Source organism: Ammodytes marinus (assembly GCF_949987685.1).
Source record: "Ammodytes marinus genome assembly, chromosome: 3".
NCBI classification, from domain to species: domain Eukaryota; kingdom Metazoa; phylum Chordata; class Actinopteri; order Uranoscopiformes; family Ammodytidae; genus Ammodytes; species Ammodytes marinus.
In genome coordinates this window covers 36,079,156-36,094,622 of record NC_137232.1, presented here as the reverse complement: position 1 = coordinate 36,094,622, position 15,467 = coordinate 36,079,156, and the positions used below count along the sequence as shown (strand labels likewise).

The following is a 15,467-nucleotide window of genomic DNA, read 5'->3' as shown; positions in this document are numbered from 1 at the left end:
TCCTCCAAGGACGTCTATGTATGTGACCTCTGATCCCAATTCTGGACCTTTTTTATATCAACATTTCAGAGCTAGCGCGCTCTGGTGGCGAGATATAACGAATGTGACATCCAACCCATGTGACAAATTACCCCGTTCTCCCCTACTTTAGTATGTAGTGTAGTTAAAAGACTAAAACTCTTCTGTACTTTAGTATGTAGTGTAGTAAAAAGACTAAAACTCTTCTGTACTTTAGTATGTAGTGTAGTAAAAAGACTAAAACCCTTCTGTACTTTAGTATGTAGTAAAAAGAAAAAAGTATGTGATTTGGAACGCAGGGAATGAGGTTGCGTTCCGAATCGCATACTTTCTACTATATAGTATGTAGAAAAAAGATTTAGGATGTCCCGATTCTTGTGGCCAGATTTAGGATGGTTAGAAGTATCCGGATGTCCTACCTCATGCGGCCAAGATTGTTAGTGTTGAAAACAGCATCCTATTTGGGCGATTCTGACCCACAATCCAGTACGCACGTGAAGTGACGTCACATCGACGAAGCCTCCATATGAAAACAAACGGAACGGGGATGCGACGGATATAAAAGCAAGAGGCAAGATCAAGGCGCAATGTTATGATGAAATAAATAAGTTAAAGTATGTCCCAATAGTATGCCTACTGCATCCTAACTAGATTCTTTTTATCGTCGGATGTAGTATGTAGAATAGAAAAAAGAAAGAGTATGAGATTCGGAACGCAACCGAAGTGTTTTCCTCTGGTTGCAGATACTCACTCCCACCACTGGGAGGCGCCAGTGAGGCAGACAGACGGAGACCCAGAGAAACACTTTCCCTCTCTGGACATGACCATCAGAACCAAGTGGGCCGGAGCCGCCATCAGCTGGAACGGGACCACACCATTCTACTGAACCATGACACCATTCATTCACTCATTCAGTCATTCACTGTCTCACTGTCTGTCTCACTCACTGTCTCACTCACTGTCTCACTCAATGTCTCACTCACTCATTCATTCACTCATTCACTCATTCACTCACTCACTGTCTCACTCACTTTCTCACTCACTCACTGTCTCACTCACTCACTCACTCACTCATTCATTCTCTCACTCACTCATTCACTCACTGTCTCACTCACTCACTCACTGCCTCACTCACTCACTGTCTCACTCACTCACTCACTCACTCACTCACTCACTCACTCACTCACTCACTCACTCACTCACTCACTCTACTGACCATCACACCACTGACTAACTTATTGAACTGGCATGTTTACAGCAGTAATAGTTACAGCTGTTCATTAATATAACTCTGTCCCTGAGAAATAAATATCTTAAACCTGCAGTGTGTAGAATTTTGGGTTTTATTTCCTAGCAGATTTTGTAGAAAGTAATTATAATATCCATAAGTACATTTAATTTAGTGCATAATAGCTGATTTTTTTTTTGAATTATTATTTTTTTCCTTAGAAAGGGTCTCATATATGTCCATATTTCTGCATATTTTGGACCAAAGCCTAGTGCCGCCATCTTGAAAGTGTCATAGTTGGAATGTCATCAGGTGCATTGTTTAAAATTTAGAATTGTTCTTGTCCTTGAAGGCCACTGTAGCTTCTGTTATTATTCAAAAGGGGTGGGGTTACCCAGGGAGCGTTGCATTCTAGAACTTTCTAGAACTTTCTTGATGATGTCATATTACACACTGCACCTTTAAGTTCATACGTGAGTCAAGGCAGGTGACCGGATACTTTTGGCACTATGTGTGTATACGTATTCCTCCTTGTAATTATATTTGTACATATTTGTTAAATGTTTAATATTTGAATTCATTCATTTTATTTTTGTATTGCTCAACACACACACACGCACACACACGCAAAACCCAATCGCAGCCAGTGTTCTGGCAGTGTTACCTACAGGCAGGCCTGCCCACACAAATGGCTGGGCCCCTGGAAACCTCCAGTCAATGCCCCCCCCCTACCCATGCTTTACTCGTATCAATGAGTTGTGAGTGCGCTCATCCCTCAATAAACACATACATGTATTTGTAAAGAGAATAACTATCTTATTATGTTACAATAGTAGCACATTTCTGACTTAGCCCAGCAGACCAATTTATTTTGATTCCCACTCACACAGTTGTTTAACAGATCAACAGATCTCTACAAAATAATCAGTTCACACAGAGACATTGTTCTTCTTTAGTATCCACTAAAGCAAACTGAAAGTTTTTTCACAATTTGCACGCTTTCTATGCTACTAGTTTATGGTATAAGATACATTTACACTAATTGACTGCACCAAATATTGCACTTTTTTGTATTTCTGCACATGACAATAAATCATTTGAAATCTGTTGGTGGTATTGTTGAAATAAATAATGCTTAAAAATTAACATCAACAACAGATTCTTCACACACAAATGAAAAAAGGCGGTTCTCTACATGAATAACCAAACCAACCTACCCTGAAAACTATAAAGTTGGCCTATGTTTGGTTGCAACATTTAGGCTTAGTTCATTCTGCTCTCATTGTAAAAGTACTGAAAACATTACTGAAATCATTACAAAAAAGTTCTTAATCTTTGAACTCAAATCTGTTCCTTCAGTTATTTCCAACTTCTTTGTGCCTTGTGTCTTTCTTTGCATTAAGAACTTTTTAGGTCTATTTTTATGTCTAGAAACCATACAGAAAGCAGGACCTTGGTGGTTACGGCAATAATTAAAACAGGATGATGCTGCTCGTCAGCTTCATTGTGGTAGGACTCGGCTGGTTGGTCGATTGGCCAGGTTTCTGAAAAACTGGTCAGACCTGGCTGGCTGTGTCAACCTGAAGACTTATGTCAAAGCCTTTAGAAGTTAGAGTAACTAGCCTGTCCTGTTTATAAGAATGTAGAAGAACTACGAAAGGTACCCAACCTGTTTGTTCATGGGCTCCAAATACTTTTCACAGCCACACCCAGACACAAGTAGCAGGTACATGTGGAATGACTCAGGAAATATAATCCAGACAAAACTGTATAATATCAAAACCCAATCGCAGCCAGTGTTCTGGTTGCGGAACGGGGGAAGAAAGGTGGGAGAGATTGTTCCGGGAATTTTACTACCTCGGGGGGTAGTAATATTGCAGACACAATCAGTTCCGCCTCTCTGTATAAATGCGGCCAGCTTGTTGTAGCGATATCAACCGGCACATCGTGGGGACATTAAAATACGGCCCTCTTACTGCAAGCTCCAGCACTTCTGCTCTCAATTCACCGGCCAGTGTTGTTGTTGTAAAGCAGCTGACCGGCGCGGCGCTAAATGTTTACGTCACACCTGACGCTGTTTACAAGCACCTCTTTCATTCCGGAACGCTGTGTAAAAGGAGCTACTGATGTGTGTGTCTGTCTGTCTGTCTTGTCTGTCTGTCTGTCTGTCTGTCTGTCTGTCTGTCTGTCTGTCTGTCTGTCTGTCTGTCTGTCTGAACGCTGTGTAAAAGGAGCTACTGATGTGTGTGTCTGTCTGTCTGTCTTGTCTGTCTGTCTGTCTGTCTGTCTGTCTGTCTGTCTGTCTGTCTGTCTGAACGCTGTGTAAAAGGAGCTACTGATGCGCCAGGGGGCCGGCGTTGCTTGGTTCTGTGTAAATAACACAGAAGCAAGCAAAGCCGGCATATTTATTATTTATTATTCTTTCGGACAATTCCACACAATACACAATTTTCTCTTGCAAATATTCATACATCATACTTTATGTTGTCCGAAGGGAGACGGAAGAAGCCAAAGGCTTATCAGGTCCCGCCCCCTCCATATTGGAGTGATGTTGTTCTGTCAATATGCCGCAATCTCTGTGTAAAAGGGGCTAGACTGTCTCTCGCTCCTCAGGTATGAGCAAATCTCTGAATGTCGTGAGATCCAAATGTCAGGGGGAAGAAGTACGCAACAGATGTTATGATATCAATCTATTCTGGGTAAGAAAAACTAAAATGTCCTAGTGTCACAAAACATTTCCAGTTTGACCCGTTCAGTTGAAACTCAACCAATAACACAAACTCGTTGTTCTAGTGTGGGGGGGGGGGGGAAACAAGATTCCACACTTCACCTGTGCCCCAGGCTGTTGTGTGATTGGTCGGACTGGTGTGACATCACAGTCCTATAGATATAAGCAGTGAACTCATGAGACAACGCCACAGAGTCACAGAGTCTCAGTCTGACCTGCAGGTGACTTCAGACAGGTAAGCATTCAACTATACACTCTAAGTTTGATTATTTTTTATTTTTTTTAAAGATATTTTTTGGGCATTTTTCTGCTTTATTGATAGTGTAGAGACAGAGTTGAAATGGGGCAGAGAGGGGAGTGACATGCAGAGAACGACCGCGGGCTGGAATGGAACCCGGGTCCGCTGCTGGCCGAGGCCCATGGGGGGGACGCCCTACCAACTGAGCTAAGGGCGCCCCTATCATTTTGAACAAATATGTATTGTATACTGCAAACCAGTTACAAGCTGTGAAAAATACAATTTACTCTCGCTACGAGTTGTCGACAACCTGATCATTTCTTCAGACAAGATTTTTGGTGGAAATTAAACTTTGTCTTAAAGGCAGTAGACAGTGTTTCTCTCTTTGCAGCCGGTGCAGCAGGACAGACTTATTATTGGGTGTAGTGAATGTTTACTGCTGCAGGAGTGCAGGGCTGCAGACATGATGTGCAGGTACCGAGTGGAGTCAAAGCAGTGCGCTTCGTTATGTGTTTAACACATAACGTTGTTTATTTAAAAGTTTTTACCAAAACTCACGGTGAGGCTTCCTTTTCTCACTACGCTCCACGTCTGTGGAACACCCTGCCTGGTGACCTGAGGGCCGCAGAAAGTGTTCATACCTTTAAGGGCAAACTCAAAACCTTTTTAGTCTTTAGGCTTTTTAATCACAGAACTTATTTGTTTGATCTTTTAGATTAAACAACCTGCTGTTTTTATCTCTTATCGCCTGTTTTATTTATATATGTAGTCTGCTTTTATTTTCTATATTTTTATTTCTACTTTTTCTCTTCTATGTATTATTTCTAGTGATTGTTTTTGCGTGTATGAACCAAGCCCCAACCTCAGCGATGTTTACCAGCATCCAATAAGGATGTGACCACAACTGTAGTAACCAGAAAGTGCCACTGGGGGCTGGGAGCAGAAGAGAGCCACCTCTCATTGACTCCAATGTTATACAGGCCGTTTTCACAGCATTATTAAACCTATTTACAGCCTGGGCCACGAAACCATTTTAGTCTGTATGTTTAGGTCATATCTCCATGACAACACTGAGGGGGATGACTTTTTTTGGACCACGCTAGTTTTTATTCTGTTGGAGGTTAAAATGTATTGGCGCGATCTCTTGAGTGACAGCTCTCCGCCTGTTGTCCCTCACTTTGCTTCGGAGGTATACGTCAGCTATATCTCCCTCCCCCTCACAAAATGGCGACGCGCACAAACCAGGATTATTGGATGCCGTGTGATTAACTGAGGTCAGCCCGGATGCTACATCCATATTATTTACTATCTATGGTGTGAATATATCGGGGGGAGGGGGGGATTGTTTTAAGCTCTTTGTGTTACATGTACTTGTATGAAAAGTTCTCTATATATAAGGTTTGATTTGATTTGATTTGATTTGATGAACTGCAATATTTACAGTGTGCGCGGCATATGATGGGCGGGGTCAGTAATACATTAGACAAAGGTTTATGAACTATTTATTGATAAACAATGAATCAATATTGTTGAATAATTTAGAAAACTAGACTACGTTATATGGTTGGGCGGTATCCAATTTTTGAAACCTTTAAATTGGCCTAATTTTTACCCTGGTACACTGTAAAACCATTGTGTGGCCTTTTTATTTGTTATTTCTTCTTTTTAATAACCTACTTCAACAGCAGCTGGAGCCTTTTTAATTTAGTTTCTCGCCTAAAACTACATTTTACGAGATCACATTGAACCCACCTCGATGAAATTACCTCTGCCAAATTCTCATTTTAACCAGCAGCACTTGAACACATCACCATGTCACGTGCCGTTGTTTCTTCCCTTCTGTTTTGACAGGTTCTTTATTTGACAAATGGAGTTATGTTGTTTGTCAGCTTATTGGCTCGTAGCTGCAGGGCTAAATAGCACTGTAGCTTGGCTCGTAGCGGCAGGGCTAAATAGCTTAAGCTGCCCGATCAACTTTGCAGAGGAATGCAGTAGTGAGCATGGACGTCGATTTGGCTAAACAAGTGGGGGGGACAAACAGGCATTCTGGAGTGCATTTTCAAAAGTGGGGGGGACAATGAGGAAACATCTTTTTTTCTCTTTAGTGCAGGTAATGAACGGTTCTGAAAGACGGCATACCCGCTCACTAATGAATACAATGTATACAAAACACTGATGTCTGACACATTTGATGAAAAAAGCATTTTCAAAAAGCAGCGGACATATGAGCCACTAGCTGCTCCCCGTAGCCCAACCAAACATGACGTAAACAAAAGGAGCTTGGGAAGGTAGTTCCGACTGAGCACATCGAGCCGAAGCACGGCTGGACTGTCGCACAACAATATTACTCCGCCTCGGTCTCCATGGCAACCTAGCTAGTAGCATAGCCATGATCAGCTTCAATTACTTCTTGATAAACAACCAGTGACGTGCGGTGAGGTCAGTGAGTGGGTAGGCACTGAGTTCTGAAAGCCAGATTTCTCTAAACCAATATATTGTTAAATCAAAAACAATAAACAACAAACAGGCACGCACGCACGGCCGATTTCAAATAAGTTCCTCCCTTTCTTTCTCTCTCTCACTCACTCACTCACACACACAGACGGGACGTATATGAAATGTCACGACGGTGACTTCAGGTTTGCCCGTAGCCTACTGTAGTTTGGTCTAAATGATTAAACATCGCATCCATCGACTTAACGGACCCGTCCCTCACACCAAGGGCCGAAAAAACGTAAGGCAACAAGTCAAACCTTCGCCGATTCAAACTACCGGTACTACTTCTATTCAACTTAAAAATAAAAGACAGCATTCATCATTATGTAGGACTACAGCATAACTGATGGCAACTCCACTCCATAAACTTTATCTTAATAGATAAAGTACCAGTAGCATATGCCCCATGGACCTGTCCAGCATCAGAATGTAACCATTTATCCACATTGCAGAGCTTAGGTTTGTCCGTCAGTAACAATGAAAACACAACTGCTTAATTGAATATAAAATGCAGAATGGATTGCACTCGGTATCAATTCATCCAACTTTATTATTAAATAAACCCCAAAAAAGTTTCTGACTCACCAATCTGACTCCCTGGCTGTAGAAATAAACAAGACGATAGTAATCCAGTGACAGTCTGACTGACAGCACAGCTAGCTAGCATCCTTCCGTTCATGTAGGCTACCTGTCCGTTTGAAATGCTCGAACATTGTTTGTCCCTGTTGCTGCTGTACACCGTCCAAGGCTGGCGCAGGCCTTTCTCTTGCTATTCATTCTGTTCCTTTTTAAATTATAATCCAATTTGTTAAAATTCCTCTAGTCTGAAATATCTGCGGGCACGGCAGCTGCAATGTTGACTTAAAAATCCGCGGGGGTAATGCGACGTGAATGAGCATAGCCAACGTAATGACGTTGGCCTAAGCTGCGTAAATGTCTAGTAATATCTCGATTTTAATTGGTCCATGAATGATATGTAATGTAAAGGCTTATGTGGCATACCATTTACGTAAAAAAGGCACAAAGAATTATGCTTATTTGCGTACATGTTAAATAATACAGAATCAAGTGCGCATGCGCGAAAACTTTTTTCTTGCCGTCCACAATGAATAGGCGCAAAGGCACTGATTCTTTGCCGTACACAATGAATGGGAAACAGCAAAGGCACAATATTTTTTTGGCGTAACTTACTAACTGCCACGTTTCGAATCAAAACGTCTACACTTTTTTAAAGTAATCGCGGATTACATGTAAAGATCGAAATAATTAACAGTAACAGTAATAATACAAATATAAGTTTATTAAATAAAAAAAATATTTTATTTTATTTTATTTTTTTGCACACGGCGCCTGACCGCACGTCACTGTAAACAACATCGTCAGTATCCATGTGCCGCGACACAAGCTGCTGTTAGTGTCCGCTACATTAACAGTCATTAGTGGGCATAGAGGATGGTAATCCCTACAGTTTACACTTCACAACGGGACACTTAAAGCCACTCGCCGTTGTCTCTCTGCTGCTGATTGAAATGCATCAGTCTTCTCTGGTGTGCAAACTAGCGGAGACTTCGGAGCATGTTTTCTCTGGTGTGCAAACAGTGTGTGTGTGTGTGTGTGTGTGTGTGTGTGTGTGTGTGTGTGTGTGTGTGTGTGTGAGTGTGAGAGAGAGAGAGAGAGAGAGAGAGAGAGAGAGAGAGAGAGAGAGAGAGAGAGAGAGAGAGAGAGAGAGACCTTAACGCTGTGTTTTAATACGGCTGGACGCACTCCATGTCCGGCTTAAAAAGTGGGGGGGACAAAATGAGTCTTGACAAAAAGTGGGGGGTACATGTACCCCCCATCCCCCCCGTAATCGACGTCTATGGTAGTGAGACATTGCAGTGGCATTAATGGCTTTACTTTAATCTGAGCGCAAGAGGTACTTTTACGCAAACTAGCAACAAAACTACCTGTAGCATTGCCAGATACAGTTAAGGACAGAATTAGAATTAGCCCCCCCTATGAAAATCATTAAAATATTTTAAGTGCTGTCAAACAGAGCAATTTCTAACACAGCTTTTCCAAACATCATACTTTTATGTTGGATGATTACATCATTTTACTTCAGGTAAAGAATAGAATAGGCCACGGGTTTAATCTACCTGGGCAGGTAGAGCCTATGTGTGGGAAACACTGAATTATATATTCATTGACTGCATATTGGACATATTGCACATACTGTAAATATTGTTCATCACATTGCACATTTCAATTTAACTTAATTTCTAATTTATTTAAGTACGGGCCCTCAAGTATTGAGGGCCCGTACTTAAATTATTCTTATTCTTATTTCTTCCGCAACATTATGTCCTCCCACACCGTTACACGCAGACATGCAAACATTTTACAGAACGTGCGTCCACACCCCACGGGGTGTGCTATTATACAGTTTTTTGAATTTCCGCTAGTCCCGACTTTGAGAGGCCACGCCCCGCACCCCGTAAATCCGATTGACTTGAAATTTCTCACACAGGTGTATGTTAGGGTGTTCTACAAAAAAGCCTCTGGGACCATATAAGTCAACCTGGGAATATTTCCCGCTAATTAGCATAAACTGAAAAACAGGGTTTTAACCACAACTTTCTCAAATTTTACTCCATCAACACCAATTTTCTCACGAAACTCCGGGGGACTACGATGCACATTTCCGTAAAATATTAGTAGGCTAGCTTGACAAACATGGCCGCCATTGACCAAAAAGTTTACTCAGGGGTGGGGCTTATTAACAAATTGGCCATAACTCATTGACCATAGGTCCTATCATCATAAAACTTGCTGGAAATGTGCAGAAGGCATGTGGTAGCATGTCCCTCAACGCTTGTCGAGATTAACCCATAGGGGGCGCCACTAATGCGAAAACCACAATTCAAAAATGCAATGTTTGACAGGCCACGTCCCTTTCCCACTGACTCCGATTGACTTGAAATCTCTTACACTTGTTCAGCTCATGGTGCTCTACAATAAAGCCTCTTGGACCATAGGGGTCATGGTGCTCTACAATAAAGCCTCTCGGACCATAGGGGTCAGACATGATTTTCTTTTTCTTGCCTAATTTACATTACCAGAAATACAGTCAAGTGACATCTACTCCGTGGATTTCTAACCTATCATCACCAAATTGTGTACAGCATCAAGGTGTGTAGATAGCTCAAAAAGACGGGTTTGATCTACCTGGGCAGGTAGAGCCTATGTGTGGGAAACACTGAATTATATATTCATTGACTGCATATTGCACATATTGTAAATATTGTTTGTCACATTGCACATTTGAATTTAACTTAATTTCTAATCTATTTTATATTTACTGTTTTATATTGTACAAAACATTCCTTTGCACTATTTAGAATTTATCTCATTTAAATATTGTTTATGTTTGTTTATCTTATTAAACTCTGTTTTTTTTACTTGACATTATTTTGACATAACTGATTATCAGTTCCGATGCAGTTCCGTGTTTTCTTTGGTTTTTGTGATGTTGTATTTTGGGTTTATATAGTGAAGAAGCAGAACTGTCCAGTTCCAGATATTTCATGAATTAAAAACTACATCTTGAATTAATTTGTAGGATATAAAAGCAGCTCATCAGCGATCCAGACGGACCGACATCAGGATTTTAAACCAGTAACTTCAGCAGATCTTTGACGATGAAGGTAAAATTGTAGCTTCACCTGTTTCTGTGTTAGCTCTGTATGCTAACGGGTCTACTTAGGTTATTTAATTATAATAAATCATAATTAATTTAATTTAAAAATACAAATTTACATAATTTTTTTCATATATTAGTGTCAATAATTATAATATCTGTATTAGAAAAATAACCAGATCTAAAGGGAATATCTACACTGTAACAGTATAGATATTCCCTTTAGATTTGGTTATTTTTCTTTTAGCAAACATATTGAATTTGAAGCCTACAACTGAAAGTATGTTGAAGGGGTCGGCCAGTATTTTAAAGTCCAGAACTTTGATGATTGTTTTTATTCTTGAATTTGGGCAGTTTAATGAATAGTTCACCTGCGGAAGTCATGATCAAACATACAAAAAAAATAAGAGATGAAGGTCTGATCGGTCTTTGTGGTGTGGTAGGCTGTTTTTATTACTTTCTCTATATGCATTAGGGATGTGAATGTGTCGACCGAATGACCGGTTTTCCACTTGCGCTCAAGTCGACTTAGAACAAAAAAATTGAAATCTGAAAATCAGTGGGTTATGCCGTTTTTTTAATGCGAGATTTCACCTTGTATGTGAGTTCACGTCTGGTCGTGAGCGCGCTGCAGGAGCGTCACTTCAGCATGAAGTGTCAGCTTCACATAAGAGTCCGGTGTGGGACCATTTTTCCAAACTATTGATAAAAAACAATGCAGTGCAAAATATGCAGCATAAGTTAAACGCTCGTCTAAGACTATGACGTTAAATCAACTTAGAAACACACAATGCCTTCGTCTGAGCAAAGCAGCGTTTCACCGTGAGATCTCGCCAGTGAGCCGCCGTGCAGAAGAACTCCGGGGTTTGTGGCTAAAATAATAACCGGGGGTATTCCCCCGTTAGCGATGTCACTGGGAAAAGCTTCCAAGATCTGATTGTATGTCTCGAGCCTGAAAACACAGAGCCATGTCGGCAGACAAACTGCGCGATTATAGGAACTGTACCATGAGCCGCTCCCCTCCGTTAGTTTCTGTCTACAGCCGACACAATTACAATCACCGGAGATGCATTCACAGCGTTTAAATAAAGCCTCTCATTTGTATTACCATTGGGGCTTGGATGCAAATACTGTAACATTACGGCGGCAGCTAAAGGAAAAGCGCAGTTATCATTTTCTGCACCTCAACCTCTGCTGTGGGAAGAAAGAAAGGGGGCAAAGTAAGTCGATTGATTTGTCGACTCGCAGGCGGACGGTAGGCAGCTCTGCCAACGGAGCGAGAGTGCGCCCGCTTGTTGCTCCACCTGTCAAAACGCCCACGCATCGGTTGTCCACTGGCCTTTCATTAAAAAATATATTTTATATTAGGTTTATTATATTGAGTCTTAAATAAACACTGCTTTCATTACGACTCTCAACGCGCATTTCAATGAACCATGATGTAGTCTACAAAAAGATACTGAACTGTGATTGGCCGTTACTGGCCCGGGCGGGACGGTGACTGGCCAATCAACTTGCCCTGCATATGATTTTACTGGCCCCGGGCCATCGGGCTATACGTTATGTCGAACCCTGAGAAGCTTCAAATCTTTCTCCATCTCAACTTCTGCTCTGTTCCAGCTGGTGTTAGTCCTCCTCCTCATGGCTCCAGTGTTGATCAGCTGCACTGCGCGCTTACTGCCGATCGACTGCAGTGAAATCCACAGCACAGACAATAGGAGACCCAGTGGAGAGTACACCATCGCTCACAATGGATTCCGACCTCCTGTACAGGTAAACTTCAGCCTCTAGTGGACAACCGTTCACCTTTAGTTTCTAAAGACTAGTGCAGTTCACCAGAGCCTGACAGACACAGAGCAGGGTGTTAGCAAGAGGTTCAACAGAGCCTGAGAGACACAGAGCAGGGTGTTAGCAAGAGGTTCAACAGAGCCTGACAGACACAGAGCAGGGCCCAGGGTTTATACACCATTCATTCATACAACCTTTATTTATATTAACTAGTGCAGTGCCCGTAGGAAGCAGGTCTGCTGTGTGTCCCGCTGTCACTCATTTCAAGCTTTTGGTCGCAGCAGCCAATCAAACCAGAGGGAGGCGGGGTTTAGCCGGAGACTACTTCATGCCCGTCGTTACTGTGGCCTTCAGTGTGCGCATGTATTCGCTGCCAGCATGATATACATATGATAACTTCTACATATTTGGTCCAAAACTTTATAATCAATCAAGGATGCACACCTTCGTGCCGTGTGCAAGCCATATCCGGAAGCTCATGCCGATCTGACTCAAACTCAGAGAGATATGCGAGCCACAGACACACAGACACACAGACAGACACACAGACAGACAGACACACAGACAGACACACAGACACACAGACAGACAGACAGACAGACAGACAGACAGACAGACAGACACACAGACACACAGACACACAGACACACAGACAGACAGACAGACAGACAGACAGACAGACAGACAGACACACAGACAGACACACAGACAGACAGACAGACACACAGACAGACACACAGACAGACACACAGACAGACGTTTCTTGGTTTATAGATAGATGTTGTAATTGTAGCATCAACACTATTCAAAGTAACGCTTACAGCATGTTGGAATGTACTGTTTTTTAAGATAATTTTTGGGCATTTTCTAAAACTTTATCGATAGTGCACAGAGACAGAGATGAAATGTGTCAGAGAGGGGAATGACATGCAGAGAACGACCCGGGCTGGATTCTAACCCGGGTCTGCTGTGAAGAGGACAGACAGACAGACAGACAGACAGACAGACAGACAGACAGAGAGGGGAATGACATGCAGAGAACGACCCGGGCTGGATTCTAACCCGGGTCTGCTGTGAAGAGGACAGACAGACAGACAGACAGACAGACAGACAGAGAGGGGAATGACATGCAGAGAACGACCCGGGCTGGATTCTAACCCGGGTCTGCTGTGAAGAGGACTGAGACTCTATTGGGGGGGTGGGGGGGGGACTACACCATGAGCATCCCACTTGAATTGACTGTTTTGTGATGAATGTGTTTGTTTGCAGGTGCACTGTGACATGGAGTCAGTTGGAGGGGGCTGGACGGTGAGTTTGTCTGATGCAAATTAAAGGGACACTTGGCAGCACATCCAAGATTCGACAACATTTTTTTTTTTTAATTGCGTCTCCCATTTCCAATAAGTGGGTAAAAAGTGTTCTATCGTTTTATATCCTCTGCCTTGCAAATGGAAAATATGCCTATCCTAATGTTTCATGCTTTGATTTAATTGTGTTGGCCTCTCTGCCTACTGCAAGTAGTCCACATTTCAATGTTACTAGTAGGCGAAATTACTGCATGCGGTGATGATATTATTCTTTATACAGCCCGCTTACCAATATTTGAATTGGATTTTTTCCGCTTTGGCCGGTAAAATGAAACATTACCGGTCACATGACCGGCACACATTTTTTTTTCTAGCGGAAACACAATCTGCTTTTCTCTGGTTTCTTTTGCTCCGTCGGGATGTTTCTGGGCATCAGCCATTTGTGCAGGTGGAGGTGTGTTGAACCCTCAACCAATTACAGCACGGGGCCGACTCTGAACTGATAAATTGATGCCAAGTATGCCTTCAATATTCAGCTTCTTTTCATGTATTTGTCATTCTATTAAAGTGAGTGACTCTATCCCCCAGGTGTTCCAGAGGAGGATTGACGGCTCATTGAACTTCTACAGACCCTGGGATCAATACAGGAGCGGCTTTGGGAGCGCTGCTGGGGAGTACTGGCTCGGTGAGAAAGAACCCCAGCCCCTAAACATACACACAAACCCCTTTGCCCATTCTAGTGGACCTTTATGCATGTTTTTTGTGTCTCTTTTTCGTAATCTGATGGCAATGTTAAAGAGTATTTAAATGTGTGTGTGTGTGTGTGTGTGTGTGTGTGTGTGTGTGTGTGTGTGTGTGTGTGTGTGTGTGTGTGTGTGTGTGTGTGTGTGTGTGTGTGTGTGTGTGTGTGTGTGTGTGTGTGTGTGTTCAGGTCTGGAGAACATCCGCCGGTTGACACGTCAGCGATGGTACGAGCTGCTGGTCATCATGGAGGACTTTGAGGGGAACAAAGCGTTCGCTCGTTACTCCTCGTTCTCGGTTGGAGCGGAGCAGTTTGGATACACTCTGCGTGTCTCTGGATTCACCGATGGAGGGGCAGGTGAGCGTCTGTGTGCATATACATCGGGAGGGGGCCGCAGCACTAGTCAAAGTCCCACTAGTACAGTCTGTAGAGTGGCAGCATTGTAGTCGTCACAGTGTTACTATCAATGTCAAGATTAAACACGCTGCTTCATGTTGTGTTTCTGTAGGAGACGCCCTGAGTTATCACAGCGGAATGAAGTTCTCCACCTTCGACAAAGACCAAGACACTTGGCCTAAGAACTGTGCCAAATCATTCAATGGGGCGTTCTGGTACAAGGCATGTCACTTTGCAAATCCAAACGGGGCCTACCGTTGGGGGGCTGACGATACTCACTATGCTGTTGGAGTGGAGTGGAACCAGTGGAAGGGTAATAACTACTCCCTGAAGGCCATCAGCATGATGATCCGTCGTGTGCAGTAATTCTCCAGGACAAACGTACAGCAGAATATCAGCTCATCTCTTGTGATTTTTTCCTTTCTCTTGTTAAACATGTAATCTCACTCTGGGCCTTATTTTACTGAAACTAACTCAGGCACAATCCACCAGCACTGGAATAACAACTCATATCTGTAACATCTCAAATATTAATATACATAACCAATGCATCTGGACTTATGACCAAGTTAAGAGCGGAAATCAGGGAAATGACTAAACCAATGCAAAGCCAGTGCTGCTTGATATGTGCCAGCAGGAAAGTAGGGCCCATAATCTCTCAATAGAAACTGACATATACAGGGGAAACTTGAAGTTTTTTAATATCGTGCAAAAGTTAATTTATGTCAGTTATTCAACTTAAAAGGTGAAACTAATATATTATATAGACTGATTACATGCAAAGTGAGATATTTCTTTCTACTTTATTTGTTTTTTTAATTTAGATTAATGGTTTACAGTTTATGAA

The 15,467-nt window shown here is 42.3% G+C and overlaps 2 protein-coding genes across 2 annotated transcripts in view; both read left to right on the top strand.

Moving 5' to 3' along the window:
- Positions 1-904, top strand: part of mindy4b (MINDY family member 4B) — a gene marked incomplete at both ends in the record, with an annotated part of 36,769 nt that extends 35,865 nt beyond the window's left edge. The window contains one exon of the mRNA XM_080024893.1: positions 762-904. Coding sequence (XP_079881019.1) covers positions 762-904 — 143 coding nt within the window. The remainder of the gene's footprint in view (positions 1-761) is intronic.
- A 9,484-nt stretch (positions 905-10,388) lies between these two features.
- LOC307248497 (microfibril-associated glycoprotein 4-like) lies at positions 10,389-14,986 on the top strand (the record flags this gene model as incomplete). The annotated part of the gene is made up of 6 exons (XM_080024892.1): positions 10,389-10,394; positions 12,008-12,160; positions 13,445-13,483; positions 14,071-14,167; positions 14,414-14,581; positions 14,733-14,986. 6 exons carry the CDS (start codon positions 10,389-10,391, stop codon positions 14,984-14,986), a joined length of 717 nt encoding a protein of 238 aa, XP_079881018.1.
- Positions 14,987-15,467: the final 481 nt, after the last annotated feature.